At 62.4% G+C, this 20242-nt stretch overlaps 1 protein-coding gene across 3 annotated transcripts; it reads right to left on the reverse strand.

Moving 5' to 3' along the window:
- Positions 1–1062: 1062 nt before the first annotated feature.
- On the reverse strand, positions 1063–17869 carry CHST12 (carbohydrate sulfotransferase 12). Of its 3 annotated transcripts, none has more exons than XM_058680752.1 (2): positions 17846–17869; positions 1063–2447 (listed from the first exon to the last, which is right to left on the reverse strand). In XM_058680752.1, exon 2 carries the CDS (start codon positions 2359–2361, stop codon positions 1105–1107), a length of 1257 nt encoding a protein of 418 aa, XP_058536735.1. In that variant the 5' UTR covers positions 2362–2447; positions 17846–17869; the 3' UTR covers positions 1063–1104. The 3 variants fall into 3 exon arrangements, with proteins under 3 accessions (XP_058536735.1, XP_058536734.1, XP_058536736.1); XM_058680751.1 differs by lacking the exon at positions 17846–17869 and adding an exon at positions 17757–17823; XM_058680753.1 differs by lacking the exon at positions 17846–17869 and adding an exon at positions 17564–17588.
- Positions 17870–20242: the final 2373 nt, after the last annotated feature.

Here is a 20242-nt window from a genome sequence, read left to right on the forward strand (position 1 = left end):
CTGCCTCTCAGATACGTAATTTAAAACAGAGGACAGTTGGGCAGGACTCCCCACGCTCACCAAGGTCAGCCATGTGCTCAGGATGAAGAACACTGGAACTAACCCCACCAGCCAGTCCACACAACCGGCCACAGCGTGTCTGTCCATGTGTCCTGGTACCCACTGCGGCCCAGCCTCCCCATGGGCAATGGCCCTCAATGGCGGCTCTCCGAGCCAGGAGCCAAGGGCCGGTGGGGTCAGAGGGCCTGTCTCGACAGCTCTGACTTTGGAGCACGGTCAGCTGGCTCAGACTCAAGGAGAATGTGCTCGGGGTCTCATCTTTGTAAACATGGTACCTCCCAGGCTGGCACCTCCTAGGCCAGCCTCTCCCAGGCTGGCACCTCCTAGGCCAGCCTCTCCTAGGCTGGCACCTCCCAGGCCGCCGGCACCTACCACGTCAGTACCTCCCAGGCTGGCATCTCCCAGGAGGGCACCTTAGGCCAACATCTCCCAGGCTGGCACCTCTTAGGCCAGCCTCTCCTAGGCTGGCACCTCCCAGGCCGGCACCTCCCAAGCCAACATCTCCCAGGCCGGCACCTCCCAGGCCGCCGGCACCTACCACGTCAGTACCTCCCAGGCTGGCATCTCCCAGGTCAGTACCTCCCAGGCTGGCATCTCCCAGGCTGGCACCTTAGGCCAACATCTCCCAGGCTGGCACCTCCCAGGCCCACTTTTGCTTCTGCAGGACTCATCCGGCACCCACTCAACAAGTCAGGCCTCCTGCCCGTGGAGTGCTGTCCTCACACCCCTGCCTTGGACAGGGCTTCTGCAGCCCAAGGCAGAACCCTTGCTCACCCGGGGTCCTCTGCTGCTCAGGGAGCCCCACGGCGGAGGCGGCGGAAAAGAAAGATGCCAAACTGGATTCCAGCATCCTCTGCCCCTTTCATATTAAATATCTGAAATATATTAATCTTAGAAAAAGTCTCCGCACAGTACTGTGCGGCCAGTGGAGTGGACCGCACGTTGGGACGGCGAGGGACGGCGGCCTGTCCAGGGCGCTGGGGCAGGCGCAGCCACCCTGGAGGCACGCCCCACCCTCCCTGCCGCAGCCCCCACGCGGGGCGCTCAGTCCCTGAGGAGGCTCTCCGGCTTCGGATAGCCAAAGAGGACAAAGTCAGCTTCGTAGAGTTTGTACAGCTGCTGCCTCCAGGCCAGGGGGATCTGAGCGAACCAGTGCTCCTCCCAGCTGCTGGCGGTCCTGTTCAGGTAGCTCGGGGGGAAGTGCAGCCGCGTGTCCACCTTGAGCAGCCGCAGCAGCTGGGCCGCATCCTCGTCCAGCGTCTCCAGCTTCCCCACGAAGTCGTAGTCGATCTGGCACGGGTGGCAGAGGCGGTACACCTGCCGCCAGTGCTCGTTGAACGGCGCCAGCTTCTCGGTGAGCGGGTCCAGCAGGTACTGGATGAAGTTGGCGAAGGACACCTTGAGGCCGGCGCGGAAGGCCTGGCTGGCGGAGGCGGGCGGGCTGGTGCGGTTGGCGTAGAGCCGCAGCATGGGCACGGCGAACTTGCGGTAGAACTCCTCATTCTCCAGCTCGAACTTGCTGCGGAAGGCGGAGATGAGGCGCACGAAGGGCTCGCGCACGAACAGGAACTTGGTGTACTTCTTGAGCTTGGCCTTCATGAGGCGGCGGGAGAACTTGCCGTAGCGCCGCCAGAACTTGTTGAAGGTCAGGTGCACGCTGGAGTTGTGCACCTGCTCACGGGGGATGGCCAGCGGGTCGCGGTACGGGGCGCCGCGGTCCGACAGGCTCTGGCTCAGCACGATCATCACGCGCTTCCAATTGGTGCAGGCCACCTTGGGCACGTAGCAGTAGATGACCCCGTGGCGGTCGTCCACGATGAGGTGGCTCAGCTCGTAGTTGGGGATGTCGTCGAAGGAGCGCTCCTTGGTGGGGAAGGCCAGGCTGGAGTTGGCGCAGAAGTCCCGCAGGACGCTCCTCCGTGCCGCCTGCTGCAGGCCCTGGTCCCCGCTGTGCTGGGTGCCGTGCGGGGACCAGTCGTAGCCCCGCACACTCTCCTCCAGGGCGCCCAGCGCCGGCTGGCTGGGGGCCGGCACGGGGGGCCGCTCCGTCCTCTTCCTGGAAGGGTCGCTCTGCTTTGTCCCGGAGCCGAGCAGCTTATCCAAAAACTCGTCCACGTCCGAGGTCAGCTCCTTGGCGCCCTGGCCAGCGGTGGGCAGCGCCTCGGCGGGGCGCGGCCTGGACAGGGCAGTGTGCAGGTGGAAGTGGGCGGCGCCCACGTTGTCCCAGTACACGATGAGCAGGAGGATCATGAGCACGGAGCCCAGCGCCAGCCACAGCCGCAGGAGCCTCGAGTTGGTCATCCTGCCCCTGGCCCCGGGGACGGGCAACTCGCCCGCAACCTCTCAGGGCAGCTTCACGGCCAGAGGGGACATGGCGCTCCAGGAACCTGGAGAGACAGACCACATGAAACGCCAGCCTCTGCCAGCAGCTCCAGCGAGAGCCGCTGTATTCTGAAGTTTCCCCACCCGCCAACCTACACACCCTACAACCATGTTGATGGGGCCCCCATCTCGCCTACAGTCCTACTAAGAAAATCCTCCAGCAGCCGGTTTACTGTAACTACCTCAGGCTGTGGCACGACCCCGCCCTTCTACTTCCTGGACCAGTGACTCTCCCCATGCACCTGTCAGCGGGGCGTCCCTGGGCCCCTCCCCTGCAGCTGGTGCCTGCAGGACAAGCAGGGCTGTGGGCTCACACAGCGCCCACCAGTGCCCCCGGGGGGCGTCCCTGGGCCCCTCCCCTGCAGCTGGTGCCTGCAGGACAAGCAGGGCTGTGGGCTCACACAGCGCCCACCAGTGCCCCCGGGGGGCGTCCCTGGGCCCCTCCCCTGCAGCTGGTGCCTGCAGGACAAGCAGGGCTGTGGGCTCACACAGCGCCCACCAGTGCCCCCGGGGGGCGTCCCTGGGCCCCTCCCCTGCAGCTGGTGCCTGCAGGACAAGCAGGGCTGTGGGCTCACACAGTGCCCACCAGTGCCCCCGGGGGGCGTCCATGCCACGCATCTCATTTATCTGCTTCATGTTCACGCATGCTTTTGCTAGATAAATGCTTCTAGAGGAGCTAAATCCACTGGGCAGGCCCTGTCCGCGGTGCAGAGGACATGCTGGGGAACAGGCCTTGTCCCCACAGGGAGACAGACGTGCACACATGAACACACCATGTGCTGACATGGTCCACAGAGTCAACCAGTGGCGAGGCAGTGAGTGACGTGATAAGGCTCATGTGCCTGAAGCAACCAGGTCATCAAAACCAAGAGAGGGGATGGGGCAGGTGGGAGTGAGGAGGGAAGGGCTGGAAGGGCTGAGGAGCAAAGGGACAGGTGGGGATGAGGAGGGAAGGGGCAGGAAGGGCTGGGGAGGGAAGGGACAGGTGGGGGTGAGGAGGGAAGGGGCAGGAAGGGCTGAGGAGGGAAGGGCAGGTGGGGGTGAAGAGGGAAGGGGCAGGAAGGGGTGAGGAGGGAAGGGACAGGTGGGGATGAAGAGGGAAGGGGCAGGAGGGGCAGGGCAGGTGGGGGTGAGGAGGGAAGGGGCAGGAAGGGGGCAGGAAGGGGTGAGGAGGGAAGGGACAGGTGGGGATGAGGAGGGAAGGGAAGGAGGGGTGAGGAGGGAAGGGCAGGTGGGGATGAGGAGGGAAGGGACAGGTGGGGATGAGGAGGGAAGGGGCAGGTGGGGATGAGGAGGGAAGGGGCAGGAAGGGGGTGAGGAGAGAAGGGGCAGGAAGGGGTGAGGAGGGAAGCGCAGGTAGGGGTGAGGAGGGAAGGGGCAGGAAGGGCTGAGGAGGGAAGGGCAGGTGGGGGTGAGGAGGGAAGGGGCAGGAAGGGCTGAGGAGGGGCAGGGCAGGTGGGGTGAGGAGGGAAGGGGCAGGAAGGGCTGAGGAGGGGCAGGGCAGGTGGGGTGAGGAGGGAAGGGGCAGGTGGGGTGAGGAGGGAAGGGGCAGGAAGGGGTGAGGAGGGAAGGGGCAGGTGGGGGTTAAATACAGCAGATCGGCAGCAGAGGGCGCTGGAAGCAGGCATTATGGAGGGAGAGGGGTCCCCAGAGGCTGGGCCCCCAAGGGGACACTGACCTGTCTCTGTGTCACATTAAGCACTGCTCAATTTCACAAGAATTCTTGGTTTTACAGAGATATACAGAACCCTTTATTTGGGGGAGCATTAAGCCTCTAAGTACAGTGTAAACTAAAATGGTTTCTCAAAAATAGCACAACATATTAAAGTTAGGGAGAAAAAATAATAATACAAAAAGCTAAGGCATTGCAATCAAAGACAAGACAAATTAGACTTTGAGAAAGTTAAAAACGTCTGTAATAAGTCACACCTTCCTCCTACGGGGCACGGAAGCACGGCATGGGAGCACGTGCGGGAAGGTCCAGGACGCACGCCTCTGCAGGGTCCTACAGTGCGCACGGGGGACACGGTGAGCAGCGCTCGGCGATGGCCGAGGACACGGACAGCTCGGGACTCAGCACAGCGAACCACAGAGACCATGAGATATGGCCTCACACAGATTGGGACTCAGCAAACATCAAGTTCAGGGGAGCAGGAGTGGGCACCCCCGTGCCTGGCTGGTGGGTGTGGAGGAGCGGGCACCCCCTGGAGGACGGGCTCGTCTAGCCAAGTCACCATATGGCCAACCACCCGTCGCTAGGCAGGAGCCGAGAGCGGGGTGTACACACCCATCATGACAGCTGCCCACAACCATGCCCAGTCGGGAAGCAGTGACGGGGCTAGGCTATCCCCAACAATGGAACACTCCTCAGTTTGAAAAGGCAGCTGACAGGCGGACGGCGTGGGCACCTTGCGGGCACTGTGCGGAATGACACAGGCTCGCAGCCACCAAAGGACAGGATGGCCGCATCTGCCTCCCCAGGGCCACTGGGCAGGCCTGGTCACACAGACAGGAGGTGCAGTGGTGGGTGCCAGGGACGGGCGAGTCAGAACGGGGCCATGTCCGTGGGAGCAGACCCAGCCTGGGGGTTGGTACCCCTGAACTGTGTGCTCCGCGTGTAGTGATGGTGGAATATTTTATGCTATGGTGTTTCACAACAAAACAAGAACAAAACACAGAAAGAAAAAGAGAGAGAAGGAACTAGCACTACAATAGTGGAAACAGGGCAAGTGTGTTAAAAGTTCGGGGATGGGGGAGCACTCAGCCTCAATCCAGCAGGGATGACAGCGCCCCTGTCAGCAGCCTGGGCACTCCCTGGCTCCACACCCACCAGCAGGCTCCGGGCAGCTGTGCGTGTCTGCGGAGTGGACCGGCCAACGGGTACCCTGCGGGCTCTCTGTCCAGTGTTCTCAAAAGGCAGGAATTCACCCTATAGCCTTTTCAAGGTATATAGCAGCCGGTCCGGTCCTGTATATAAACTAAAACTGAGATGTCAATGAGCTAATCATAGGTTGTGGTTAGGACTTGTTTTTTGTTATTTTGTTCTTTGATTTTTTTTTTTTAACATACTGGTTACTCAAAACCATGTCAATTCCATAATATTGCAAATTGCTGTTGATGTTATATTGGGACTCTTAATTGACTGTGATGATATTATACCAGCTCTGACTTCGGACCAGAAATGGTCTCCCCAAGAAACTGTTCAACCCATCTGGACAATACGTAGCTGGACTCTATGCTTGGTATATGTTTGCAAGGAAAGAATCTTGATTGAATTTGAACTGTAATACTGCATCAAGGTGGAGGAATCCACCAGGGGGGAGGGGAGGGGGAGGGGGAGGGGGATTCCCAGAGCCTATGAAACTGTCACATAATGCTAAATATTAATTAAAAAAAAAAAAGGCAGGAATTCAAACTGCTATGGAAGGAACAGGTGGAGAGCCTGCTATTGGCGCCACCCCGCCCTCCGGCTCCCAACTTTCTACACAACACCAGCAGCCTGACAAAGGCAACCTTTTAAACCCAAAGAAATAAGATAACAGGTTCCAAAGACTCCCACGAAGACGCTGGAGGCCTCGTCCCATCGGCAGTCTCAGGCCGTGGTGTGGGAGCGTGCGGGGTTCCCCGCAGTGCCCAGGCCTGGCTGCTGGGAAGGCCTCGTGTGTGTTTAACATCGAGGCAGCTTTCTGTGTTGTCACTGCCAACCGAAACAAGCCGCATACGCAGCAGCTCTGGGACAGCCGGGGCGAGGACATGGGCGGCTCTGCGGACACGGAGTGGATCCCCAGCGGCCAGGCTCATAAACCAAGTGTGGCCACGCAGCCCTCAGCGGGCGACTTCCCACCTCACACGCACGGGGCCAGGGGCCACGCAGCCCTCAGCAGGCGACTTCCCACCTCACACACACGGGGCCAGGGGCCACCCAGCCCTCAGCACGCGACTTCCCACCTCACACGCACAGGGCCAGGGGCCACGCAGCCCTCAGTGGGCGACTCACTAAGACAGCGAGGGAGCACTCCCACACATCAGCACCCACTCTCCCTAAGAAGGCATCAGCCGAGAGCCCTGCACGTTCGGATGAGCCCTGTGTGATGGGCTGCCCCTTTGCGAGACCCGCCCAGCACCTCAGCACCTCCTGCCCGTGCAGTGCCCAGTGCCCCTCACATGCTCTCAGTGACTCGGTGGGTCCAACCCCAGCCCCCAGGCTGAGGCTAGGAAACCCAGCTGCCTAGTAGGGCAGAGTGCTGGGGGCCTGCCTGGCAGCCAGGAGACAAGGGGCCAGCTGAGGCCACTGGCCCAAATGACCCAGGAGAGCAAGGGTACCTGTGGCCTGCCCATGCCCAGCCCGCCGCCTGGCTGCACCTTGGGGCCTGCAGAGCCGGGCCTATGTGTACTTTCCACATTTCTGCTGCCCTGCCACCAGTGACCAACGAGACCTGGCGGCATGTGCCAGACTGGTCAGCCTTCCTGGGTGCCACTGGGCACATCACAAAGTTACTAGACAGAAAGGGGCAGTTCATGTCCAGAAAGAGCAACCCGTGTGCCTGGCATGTGGCAGGAGAGCCAGATGTACACACAGGGCATCGGTCACTCCCACACGGCCTGTGGAAGGACCCAGCCCCCAGGACGGCTCATGTGGAGGCTCCGCGTTTCTTCTCCAGGGGCAGGTTCCTGGAGCAAAGGTACAACATGACTCCAGGTGCGTGGTCACCTCGGCCACGAAGGCGGTCACATCACACTGGAGTGTGTGGTCTGAGTTCCCCGGGAGGCCACGGCCAGAGCCCCAGCGCTCCGTCATGCTCTCACGAAGGACCTGGAGGCAGTTCCCCGCCTGGACACCCCGGGGCTCTGGGCAGTGAGCCACAGGCCGACCCCCTCCTGCCTGTCCTGGCTGCTGAGTCCACTCGCTGCAGGGCACAGGCACACTGCTGGCCCTGACTCCAGGTGCCCCCGACTGTCCCTCACCCTCCAGAAGCCTTCTCTGGGATGTCCAGGAGGGGGACTTACACTGTGTCGCTCCTGTGTGTGGCAGCACGCCCCGGAGCTCGATGCAAGCTGCTGCTCCCCTCGGCACAATGTCCCCTTCATGCGGCTAATGAACCTGTCGCGCTGTGACTGTGTCACTGCTGGGACTTCGGGCCACTTCCTCTTTTGTGGCCAGTACAAATTCAACTGCTCTGAACTTTTTTTAAATGGAGGCCACACCTTTTTAGGGCGGGGGGTGGATAGAACTTTATCAAAAACTCAAGACTAATGGTATATAAACAAAATCAAAGAAAAAATTTGAAGGTCCTGGGAGGGCCTACAAGGAGTGTTGAGGCTGGCTATTTTATAACAATGCTTTGGTCTGTTTAAGGACCCACCAGGCTGTCGGTGCGACACGCACTTCGTCAGCAGCTAACCCCTTACAAGAATGCCTGGTGCGGCCTTGAGAGCTGCGGGACCCTGCAAGAACGCCTGGGCTTTGCCCCTGTCCGAATCCCGGCAGTCCACGCATGCTAAGGCCCGCGATGGGGCACTGCCAGGCAGAGGAGGGAGACCCGGGCGACCGAGCATTGAGTCGGAAGGAATACAAGGTTGGTGTTTCAGAAGACATGGGCATGTCCACACACAGGACAGGACAGGACACACACAGGACAGGACAGGACAGGACACACACTGGAGAGGACAGGACAGGACACACAGGACAGGACAGGACAGGACACACACAGGACAGGACACACACAGGACAGGACAGGACAGGACACACACTGGAGAGGACAGGACAGGACACACAGGACAGGACAGGACAGGACACACAGGACACACACAGGACAGGACAGGACACACACTGGAGAGGACAGGACAGGACACACACAGGACAGGACAGGACAGGACACACACTGGAGAGGACAGGACAGGACACACACAGGACAGGACAGGACAGGACACACAGGACACACACAGGACACACAGGACACACAGGACATGCCACAAACATGTAGGAGGACACACAGGACAATGAGGACCCAATCTCAGTGTGAAGTAACTTTCTTTTAAAAGATATTTACTGGAGTAAGCAAGGGACAGAGACATTCCACACACTGGTTCACTGTCTGCATGGCTAAAACAGCCAGGCTGGACCAGGCCGCAGCCAGGAGCCAGGAATTCCACCCTAGCCTCCCACGTGGGTGGCAAGGTGCAAGGTTTGGGTGTCCCCTGCTGCTCTGGCAGGTACAGTAGCAGGGAGCAGGAGCAGAGCAGCCAGGACTGGCCCGGGTACTTCCACACGGGGTGCTGGCATCACAGCAGGGCTGTCACTTGTCGAGAAAGAGCAGTTAAGCAGTGCCGAGACAATTGCAGGGAGAAGAAGCAAGCCTAACCCCTGTCCTACACCGTGCAGGAACCCGTCCACGATGGTCCCCGCCCTGCCACCGCGGGCCCAGAACACACACTGGACAGGACAGGACACACAGAACAGGACGGGACAGGCCAGACAGCGCCTGAGCCTTAGGCAGAGGCAAACGCTGGGTAGCGCCCCAAAAGCACAAACCACAGGAGAAAAACCCAGAAACCAGACTTGACCAAAACTGACAATTCGGGCCTCTCCAATTTTACCACCAGGAAAGGTGGAAGGCAGAGGAGGTGCTGGGGCCCAGCACGTTGCATGGCTGCTTGGGACACACCGCGCCAGAGTACATGTTCACCTCCCGCTACCCTGCTCTGCTGCCCGCAGAGGTGGCTATGCCCGCAGAGGTGGTTATCTGGAGGGACACTCCCTCCTGCTGCCCGCAGAGGTGGCTATGCGGGTAGACACCCTGTCCTGCTGCCCGCAGAGGTGGCTATCTGGAGGGACACCCCCTCCTGCTGCCTGCAGAGGTGGCTATGCGGGTGGACAACTGTCTATGTTGGCTGAGTGGCCACTGAACACCGATCCAGCACCTATGGGAGTGGGTCCTGGGAGCTTACAGTCTTTGTAAGGACACGCTCGGCGACCAAGCTTACACCAATAGCCTCAGAAACAGCCCAAACAGTAGTCAGGACGCTCCTCGGCGGCAGGGACAGGGCCGGGGAGGGCCGGGGAGGGCCGGAGAGGGTAGGGGAGGACAGGGGAGGGCCGGGAAGGGCCGGGGAGGGCAGGGGAGGATAGGAGAGGGCAGGGGAGGGTAGGGGAGGGCAGGGGAGGGCCGGGGAGGGTAGGGAAGGGCAGGGGAGGGCAGGGGAGGGTAGGGGAGGGCCAGGGAGGGTAGGGGAGGGCAGGAGAGGGAAGGGGAGGGCCGGGGAGGGTAGGGGAGGGTAGGAGAGGGTAAGAGAGGGCAGGGGAGGGCAGGGAGGGCCGGAAGCAGAGGGTGACTGCGGGAGTGGTTGGGGGGTCTCTACCAGCGCGCCCAGCAGCCCTCTGCCCAGCGAAGACCTTCCCCCGCCTCGCTGCTGGCTCTCCCTAGCTTCACCATAAAAGGGAACGGCACGGAGCCAGGCTGGGGCGGGGTGGGAGGAGGGGCTGGGCTGCTGCTGCGGGGCTGTCAGGGGTAATGCAAGCCAGTTGCTCCGCGATGGAGGGGCACTAGGACTCAAGGCAGGCCAAGGTTTCTCTGAGCCAAAGAAAACTCCACAGGAGCTGCTGTGGGGCTAGAGCAGCAGGGACCTGGGACCCCCTTGCTGTCTGGGTTGTACCTGCCCAAGTAGGCTTTCCTGCCCTGGGATCCTCTGCAGTCTGTCCACCTCGCCTATCTTCCTTGCTTCAATCCATTAGGTCCTAAACTCAATCTATGCCTTTGGTGGTCTGTAGTTCCCTGGCCAACCCCCGCCTCACCTCCCAACTCCTACCCACTGTTTTCGAGGAACTTAGCATTTGGAATCCCTTGGAACCCGAGACACGCACCACCTTCTGTGGCCCTTGGGGAGCTGCTGTGGAGAGAGGGGCCTGGGGCTTGGGAGGGTTACAGGGCATGTCTCGCACTCCCTGCTAATGTAGAGCACACCCATGTCCCACCAGACCCCCACTTTTCTGATGACTCAGAACCAGGCCTCCTTTCTTAAAATAAACTCTGCCTCTTGGCTGGTCCTGGAAGGTGCTAGACTGCAGACGATATGAGAGAAACCCTTGGAAGTGCTTCAGATTTCCATGTGGCCGGAGAGGGTAGGGGAGGACAGGGGAGGGCCGGGAAGGGCCGGGGAGGGCAGGGGAGGATAGGAGAGGGCAGGGGAGGGTAGGGGAGGGCAGGGGAGGGCCGGGGAGGGTAGGGAAGGGCAGGGGAGGGCAGGGGAGGGTAGGGGAGGGCCAGGGAGGGTAGGGGAGGGCAGGAGAGGGAAGGGGAGGGCCGGGGAGGGTAGGGGAGGGTAGGAGAGGGTAAGAGAGGGCAGGGGAGGGCAGGGAGGGCCGGGGAGGGCCAGGGAGGGTAGGGGAGGGCAGGGGAGGGCCAGGGAGGGTAGGGGAGGGCAGGGGAGGGCAGGCACACCGACACCAACTCTCCTGTCTTCCTGCCTCCAACAAGCCCCAACTACTCAACTGTTTTTACACTGCTCACACTTAACACTTACAGCTATCAGTAACAAAACACCAGACAGCTGGCACTGCTTTAGAACAGCCTGAACGTAGATGTGCACCTTTGCCAGGCCAGGGCAGGGGACTGGTTGGGAAGTGGGGCAGGCAGGACACAAACTGGTGCCCACGTGAGATCACAGTGTTTGCAAGGGGAGAAAGCAGCCTGAGCTGGGCGCACTGCTGAGGTTTCAAGAAGCGCTGCTCGGCGGCAGGCACTGTGTGGTGCAGTGGCTTAGGCCACACCTGGGGTGCCCACATCCCATGCCAGCACCTGCCTGCGTGTGCACCCTGGGCAGCCGACTGGCGCTCTCGGCTATGGCCACTGCTGGCACTGGGGGAGTGAAGCAGCAGATGGAAGACGCTGTTTCTTCTTCTTCTTTTAAAGATTTATTTATTCTTATTGGAAAGGCAAATATACAGAGAGGAGGCGAGACAGAGAGGAAGATCTTCCTTCTGATGGTTCACTCCCCAGGCGGCCGCAACAGCTGGAGCTGAGCCAATCCAGCCAGGAGCTCCCACGCGGGTGCAGGGTCCCAAGGCTTTGGGTCGTCCTCGACTGCTTTCCCAGGACACAAGCAGGGAGCTGGATGGGAAGCGGGCTGCCAGGATTAGAACCGGCGCCCACACGAGATTCCAGTGCGTGCAAAGCGAGGAGTTTAACCACTATGCTATCGAGCCGGGCCCGGAAGATGCTCTTTCTTGTCACCGCAGTTCAAATAGCTAAAACAAAACCAGGGTGCGAGTGAAACGGCCTGGCACCCTAATCTTCCACCTGGCAGGGTCGGCCTCCCATACGGGCACTGGCAGGCGTGTCCCGGCAGCTCCACTTCCCATCCAACTCTGCTTAGAGCCTGGGAAAGCATCCTTAGGACCCAGCGGGAGCTCCTGGCTCCTGGCTCCTGATGGGCTCAGCTCCTGTCGTTGCGGCCATCTGGAGAGTGAACCAGTGAATGGAAGACCTCTCCGTCTGAAAAACCTGCCTTTCAAATTAAATAAATACATATTTAGATAGATAAGTAAATAAAGTCTTGCTCTAAGAGCTTTGCACATGTTAACTGAACCCTGGGGCAGAACATCTGTGCACCTGCCCCGTCTGCATCGCATCAGAGCAGGCACCTGACCCCAGGCAGCTGGTGGGCAGCCCTTCCTCCCCACCCTGCACTCTCGCCCTCGGGCTGTGCTGGCTGCAGCCACCGGTTTCCCCACGCCCACAGACCAGGTCTTAAACACGTCCCTGGGTGACACACGGACCACGTCCCGGCTTCCCCGCGTCCACAGACCAGGTCCCGAACACGTCCCTGGGCGACACACAGACCACGTCCCGGGATCCCCGCGTCCACAGAACACGTCCCGGCTTCCCTGCGTCCACAGACCACGTCCCGGCTTCCCCGCGTCCACAGACCAGGTCCCGAACACATCCCGGCTTCCCCGCATCTACAGACCACGTCCCAGCTTCCCCGCGTCCACAGACCACGTGCACAGACCTCCCCTCACAAGCATGAGAATATTTCCAGCTGTGATTTTTATGCTACTGGCAGATCAGACGGCACCCACTGCTTTTCCGGGGTTTCAAAGGTTACCCGAGGCAAGGTGTCCATCACAGTTCCCTTTGCTTGCAGTCAACCACAATCTGGAAGGTTCCCATTACTGGGGAGAGCATCCCACGGGTGCACACCCAGCTGTCTGGCCTGCCGCTAACATTCCTGGCTGCATGAAAACCCCTACTGTGAGGCAGACCTCCGCTGGGCCACGGTCTGTTTGCTTACAAAACTGCTTTATCTGTGTCCAGTTGGACCTGCAAAGCAAACCCAAGTTCATCAAAAGAAGTCACAAAGGGGGCGTCAGGAGGAACAGAGTGTTGATCTCCGCATAACACATACCCCGGCCCCTGAGCATGGCTGGGGAAGGGCACGTCCCGGCTGGCGAGGGCATGGCGGCTCACACTCACCTTCCTCGGGGGTCCCTCAGCACTTAGACGTGGCCCTGGCACCCCAGCAGGCGTGTCACATGAGCCACAAGATAGCTCACAGCTACCAGCTTAGTGAGGCCAAAGAAAACATACTCAGCTCCAAGGAAAGTAAGAATAAAGCCACCAGGACCTGGTGCGATAGCCTAGCAACCAAAGTCCTCGCCTTGCATGCACCTGAATCCCATATGGGTGCCAGTTTGTGCCTGGCTGCCCCACTTCCCATCCAGCTCCCTGCTGTGGCAGGGAACGCAGTCGAGGACAGTCTAAGGCCTTGGGACCCTGCACCCACGAGGGAGACCCAGAAGAAGCTCCTGGCTCCTGGCTTCGGGTCAGCTCAGCTCTGGCCGTTGCGGTCACTTGGGGAGTGAATCAGTGGCTGGAACATCTTTTTCTCTGTCTCTCCATCTCTCTGTATATCTGCCTTTCCAATACAAGTAAATAAATCTTAACAAACAGAGCAAGAATAAAGCCACCGTAAGCCAGTTACCGACAGGATGCACCAGCCACACCAGCTGCCCACGGCCACTGTGCGGGCCTCTGCTCTCAGGCCCGCAGGCCCTGCCTTCACCCGGGCACAGCACAGGGCTGGCGTTCAGCCTGGGACACAGAATCCCACATCTGATCCAGCTCCTCACCAAAGGCGCTGGGAGGGCAGCAGCAGCAACTGGCTCAACTCCGTGGGCCCCTGCCGCCCACATGGGAGACCCGGATGGAGTTCCTGGCTCCAGCCTGGCCCAACCTGACCACTGTGGCCATCTGGGGAGGACCAGTGGATGCAAAATCCCCACATTCCCCGCTCTGTCACTCTGCCTTTCAAATACAGAGGGCAGCCCTTCTCTGCTTGAAATCTTGCGGTCCCTGGGAGTTTCCTGGCTCCCCAGCTCTGGTCCTTCAGTGGCCATCAGCTGCTCTGTTTGAGTAGCCTGCGCAGTGAGCCCAGAGTGGGCAGAGCAGGCCCCAAAGCCAGATGTCTATTCTGACATGTGTCGGCAGCTCTGGCCCCAGAGTGGCCAGGGCCCTGCACTTCCCTCAGATCTCAGCCCAGGGAGCTCTCCCAGCAGGGCTGGCCCTGACTACTCAAAGAGAGCAGCTAATGGCCCCACGCCGCACCCCCACACTGAGGGAGTCAAACTCTTGAGTCATCACCCAGGGTGCCGGGCTTGGAGTGGAGGAGTTAGGACTCCAGGCATGCACTAATGCGGGATGCCGCCACCTCGCACCTCTAAGCCTTGGAGCTGCGCCTCAGTGACGTCCCTTACAGCACACGAACCATGAGCAGGGCCCTCCCTACACCTGCACACATGGCCTACGGAACTGCAATGACAGCCCCGCTGTGTGCTGTCTACATAGAGTGTATTGCCCTGGAAGGCTGCTCCCGGCCCAGCCTCCTCAGGAACAGGGGAAGGCCTCCCTGGGGGTCTTTCTCATCGCCGGCGCTGACAGTTCCCCTCCCCACTGCTGTGTGGTCTCTTCACTTCTCTCTGACGCGTCCCCTTGGTTCCCACACCTCTGTTGATCTCAGGCCTCTACAGAGGTCCCCTGTGTCACGTTCATCGGCTCCAAAATGGTCCCTCCAGGAGCCTTCAGACCATCTGGTGCCAAGCCGGCTCCAGCCTCTCCGCCTTCGCCCAGTGGCTTCCTCCCCTGGCTCTCACATGGGGTGCACCCAACTGCCACCCATCTCCCCACAGGACCTGAAAGGCAAGTTTTAGGGGCCTGTGAAGAGGCCTGTGCCTCAACAGCCTCCTTCTAGATTCTCCACTCTCCCAGGCTGCTCTGGAGGACCCCAAAGTCCTCTGCTTCCTGGCTTGTGATGATCAGCGAGCTTTTCAAATTTTTTTCTAGAAGCTTCCACGACCCCCTTTGTCCTGCCACATCACAACCATGGGGCTGCAGGTGTCTCTCTCCATGTGTTCTCAGAAAACTTCCTTTACTTCCCCCTTCCCAGCGCTCCTGCCCACACACTGGCGGCAGCAGCCCCTATTCCTATTGGAAAGGCAGATTTAGAGAGAGGAAGATCTTCCTTCCACTGGATCATTTCCCAAGTGGCCACAGTGCCCAGGAGCCAGAAGCTGCTTCCAGAACTCCCACACAGGCGCAGAGTTCCAAGGCTTTGAGCCGTCCTCTGCTGCTTTCCCAAGCCAGCAGCAGGGAGCGGGATGGGAAGTGGAGCAGCCAGGACACCAGCTGGCATCCCTTTGGGGTGCTGGCATGGCTGGCACAGGTGAGCCCTGCTGCGCCCAAGGCTAGCCTGCCTTCTAGGGTTTCAGGTGCTTCATTTAAAGGCTTCAAGCTCCTCTTCCCTCTCACCTCGTTTCTCTGTCTACGCTAGTCCCCGCTTGCTTCCTAACTGTCCAGCTGTGTGGCCTGGCCCCTCTTCTGAGCCCCGGGTTTCCCTCCCAGGTCCTCGGTCCCTTGTGCATATTGAAGAGTTCAGAAATGTACCTGCTCTGCACATTGGGCATTCATTCATTATGAACTCAATTAGCAAGTGACTGCACTATCCGGGTCTTTCTGGGGATCCCCCTTGTCATTACTTTGGGTTGTTTCTCTGGGGTTCCTCAGATACTCCAAGACCTCGCCCACCCTGCTGCCTGGAGGGAAGGGTGGTTGGGAGCCCAGCAGCTCACTGGCAGCCCCCCTCTGCCGTCCATAACCCAGCCCTCAGCGGGGTCACTACCAACAGCCGCTGTTTCCAGCAGGAAGTGCAAAGCCAGAGTGCTCTCTGCAGGCGCCTGGACGGGCCCTCGGCTGGGGCCATCAGCCAAGCACCCGCCCCACAGCCAGTCCAGGGAGGAAGATCAGAACCAAGACCAAGCACCGGAGCTGAGTGGAACAAGCCCGCAGGCTCCCCTGCCATCACCATGTCGCCAGTGAGTCCCTATGAGGCACCCCCAGCGCTGGGTCCTCCCTGGACAGGGCACCCCAGGGCCCTGCCCCCAGCATTGGGGCCTCCCTGGACAGGGCACCCCAGGGACCCGCCCCCAGCATTGGGTCCTCCCTGGACAGGGCACCCCAGGGACCCGCCCCCAGCGCTGGGTCCTCCCTGGACAGGGCACCCCAGGGCCCTGCCCCCAGCATTGGGGCCTCCCTGGACAGGGCACCCCAGGGCCCTGCCCCCAGCATTGGGTCCTCCCTGGACAGGACACCCCAGGGACCCACCCCCAGCGCTGGGTCCTCCCTGGACAGGGCAACCCAGGGCCCTGCCCCCAGCGCTGGGTCCTCCCTGGACAGGGCACCCACAGGGCCCCGCTCCCAGCGTTGGGTCCTCCCTGGACAGGGCACCCACAGGGCCCCGCTCCCAGCGTTGGGTCCTCCCTGGACAGGGCACCCTTAGGGCCCCACCCCCAGCGTTGGGTCCTCCCTGGACAGGGCACCCCAGGGACCCGCCCCCAGCGCTGGGTCCTCCCTGGACAGGGCACCCCAGGGACCTGCCTGCAGCACTGCCCAGGGTCCCCTGGGATGCAGGCGTGCTCCTCCCTCCAAGCCCTGTTGCACAGACAGTTGCCTCACAAGTCAGCCCCCTTGGCCTCCGCCACAGGCCGGTACCACCCAGCACAGGCTCCCGTGCTAGACAGCACCCAACCTCGGCTTCCATCCTGCTCCGGCCCTGCACCCCACGGCCCCTAGCCCGCAGGCCCTGCACTCACTGGCTCACACCAAGGGGACAGAAGCTCCAAGCCTCAGCATGGCACTCACTGTCAGGAATGGTCACCCAGGCTTGTGCCCCACCCCACCATGAAGAGCACAGCCGCCCACGGAGATGCCTGTTCACGCCCACCTTCCAGAAGCTTCTGCCCTGAGGCTTAGCAGCTCCATCTCTCTGCATCACGAGGTGCTACAGCCTGGCTGACCCAGGACAAGGCCTCCCCCCCACATGACCAGTATGGGGCCCGATGAGCTGAGGGGTGCAGGGGCGCATGGGGGCCAGTACAGTCCCTCATCCCAGAGTCCACATGCAGGCCAGAAGACCCCCCCAGACCTCTGAGTGCAGCCCCGTGACCCTGCCAACCCCAGGCCTCCAACAAGGGCTACCCGGTGTCCTGCTGGAGTGAGCAGTCCAGAGACGGGCTGGGCTGTGCCCCAAGCCAGCCACAGCCAGCAACCCCGCCCCGCGGCGGGTAGCCGACCAGCCAGCCAGTGCCAGGGGCGCACCCGCCCTGCGGCGATTCACATTCTTGATTTACCCCAGGTCTTCCCCGGTCCCTCTCGGGTGTCCGGAAAGGAACATAAATAATTTAAGCATTAAGGACACACTAGCAGTGAGCCTCGGCCTCAGCCAAGAGCTCGCCGGCGAGGAGCCCAAAGTGCCACTGTCGGCGGCTTGTGCAGCTGTGCGACGCTGCGCTAGCCTGGCAGGCCCTCTGCACCCCGCAGCCCAGGAGCTCACTCGGAGCGGGGCACGGGGCACGCGGAGCACCCCAACCCGGGCTGAGAAGGACGTCCACCGGGGAGGCGCCCGTCCCGCGCCCTGCACCTCTGCCGGCCTGTCCGCGCCCCCTGTCCCGTGCCCCGCGCCCCTCATCTCGGCCGGCCTGTCCGCGTCCCCTGCCCCCTGCCCCGTGCCCCGCGCCCCTCATCTCGGCCGGCCTGTCCGCGCCCCCTGTCCCGTGCCCCGCGCCCCTCACCTCGGCCGGCCTGCGCGCGCCCCCCTGTCCTGTGCCCGGCGCCCCTCATCTCGGCCGGCCTGTCCGCGCCCCCTGTCCCGTGCCCCGCGCCCCTCACCTCGGCCGGCCTGCGCGCGCCCCCTGTCCTGTGCCCGGCGCCCCTCATCTCGGCCGGCCTGTCCGCGCCCCCTGTCCCGTGCCCCGCGCCCCTCACCTCGGCCGGCCTGTCCGCGCCCCCTGTCCCGTGCCCCGCGCCCCTCACCTCGGCCGGCCTGTCCGCGCCCCCTGTCCCGTGCCCTGCACCTCTGCCGGCCTGTGCGCGCCCCCTGCCCCCTGCCCCGTGCCCGGCGCCCCTCACCTCGGCAGGCCTGTCCGCGCCCCCGTGCCCCCTGCCCCGTGCCCGGCGCCCCTCGCCTTGGCGGGCCTGTCTGCGCCGCCGCCCAGCACCTCCCCGGCCGCCCCTCTTCTCGCGAGAGCCGGCCAAGCACCCCGCTGCCCGGAGCCCAGTGCGCCTGCGCCCTACCCGCAGCCGGGGGCCCCCTGGCGCCCTATTTATGACAGGACGCCGGTCCCTCCCACCTGCCGTCCCGCTTCCGCGCCAGCAGCCAATGCCCGGCGCCCGGGCCGCCCGGTGGACGGGGCTCCTGCGCTGGGCCAGCCCCGGGCGGGGAGTCCGGTGTCCGGGGGCTGCGGACTCGACCGCGGTGTGTCCCTGAGCTAGGAGTCGGCGAGCCGCGACCCACCCTGCGGCTGTCAGCTGCAGGCTGTGCGGGATGCACCTGCGAGGGCCGCCGTCCTGCTGCTCAGAGGCGCGGACGTCATGCACTCCCTAAGTGGCCTGGGCCAGGCCGAAGCCAGGTAGGTACCTAACACCCCACGTGGGCGGCAGCCACCGCGCATTGCCTTCCCAGGTGTCCGAGCAGGGACCTGGCCGAATGGAGAGCAGCCGGGACTCAAACCTGCGCTCGGATGTGGGATGGCCATCTAGTAAACAAATAAAAACGTACCTTTCCCCATGAGTTCCCAGACCCAGCACCTGGCGGGGTTGGTAAAAGTTTGAATTACACAAGGGACGCGGGGGTCCGGGAGCCAGACTCGCTCTGGCTAAAGCCTGCCTGGCTATGTGGCACTCGGGGAGTGGGCAGACAAGGGCTGGCCAGGGCTTTTCCTACGGGGAGGAAGGGTTTGCAGAGCCACGGGCTGGTGGACCATGGGTGCAGGGACTGGTGAGAGGCAGGGCCAGCTGTCAGTTTACAATGGTTCTTGCCTGTTAGGTCAAGCTGGTGCTGCTTAAAGACAAACAGCAGGCTTCCTGGAACAGCTACATGCTGATGCCATTCCGTCTCATTCTTTATTGGGGTTCAGGGGAGCAGAGTCCAGACCAGAATCCAAATTCTGGGTCCAGCCAACTGGGAGAAGGGGCCTGGCAGCCATCAGCTCTGGCCCCTAGGTGGCCACCACCACAGTGCCATGCACAGCAGCTTCCCCTGTGCCCAGCCCCCTTGGCCACAGCACTCCCTGCCCACAGCCCCCCTTGGCCACAGCCCCCCTTGGCCACAGCACTCCCTGCCCACAGCCCCCCTTGGCCACAGCCCCCTTGCCCACAGCACTCCCTGCCCACAGCCCCCTTGGCCACAGCCCCCTTGGCCACAGCACTCCCTGTCCACAACCCCCCTTGGCCACAACCCCCTTGGCCACAGCACTCCCTGCCCACAGCCCCCTTGGCCACAGCACTCCCTGCCCACAGCCCCCCTTGGCCACAGCCCCCTTGTCCACAACCCCCCTTGGCCACAGCCCCCTTGCCCACAGCCCCCTTGCCCACAGCACTCCCTGCCCACAGCCCCCCTTGGCCACAGCACTCCCTGCCCACAGCCCCCCTTGGCCACAGCCCCCTTGGCCACAGCACTCCCTGCCCACAGCCCCCCTTGGCCACAGCACTCCCTGCCCACAGCCCCCCTTGGCCACAGCCCCCTTGGCCACAGCCCCCTTGGCCACAGCACTCCCTGCCCACAGCCCCCCTTGGCCACAGCCCCCTTGGCCACAGCACTCCCTGCCCACAGCCCCCTGACGCCCACAGCGCGACACCCACAGCCCGCCTTGCCCACAGCTCCCTGCCCACAGCCCCCCTTGGCCACAGCCCCCTTGGCCACAGCACTCCCTGCCCACAGCCCCCCTTGCCCACAGCCCCCTTGCCCACAGCACTCCCTGCCCACAGCCCCCCTTGGCCACAGCCCCCTTGGCCACAGCCCCCTTGGCCACAGCACTCCCTGCCCACAGCCCCCTGACGCCCACAGCCCCGACATCCACAGCCCGCCTTGCCCACAGCACTCTCTGCCCACAGCCCCCCTTGGGCAGCACCACCTCCAGGACTCTGAGTTGGAGTTGTCCACCAGCAGAACCTGCTGCTGTTTTCATCCCCAGTATGATAACAGTGGAAAAGCAGAGGTGGCCTTGACTGAGAGGCTGCCAGGGCTCCAGGAGCCCAGGGTATGGGATAGAGGCAGACATGAGGTACAGAGCTTAAGCGCTGCTTGGGACCCCTGTGTCCGGTGCCTGGTTCAAGTCCCGGCTCTTGCACTTGCATGCCGCTTCTTGCTAACGCCCATCCTGGGAGGCAGCAGGGCTGGCCTGACTGGGGCCCTTGCCAGCCACGTGGGAGGTCTCAGTGGAGCACCTGGTGCCTGGCTTGGGTCTGGCCCG

Source organism: Ochotona princeps, chromosome 24 (assembly GCF_030435755.1).
Source record: "Ochotona princeps isolate mOchPri1 chromosome 24, mOchPri1.hap1, whole genome shotgun sequence".
Classification (NCBI taxonomy): domain Eukaryota; kingdom Metazoa; phylum Chordata; class Mammalia; order Lagomorpha; family Ochotonidae; genus Ochotona; species Ochotona princeps.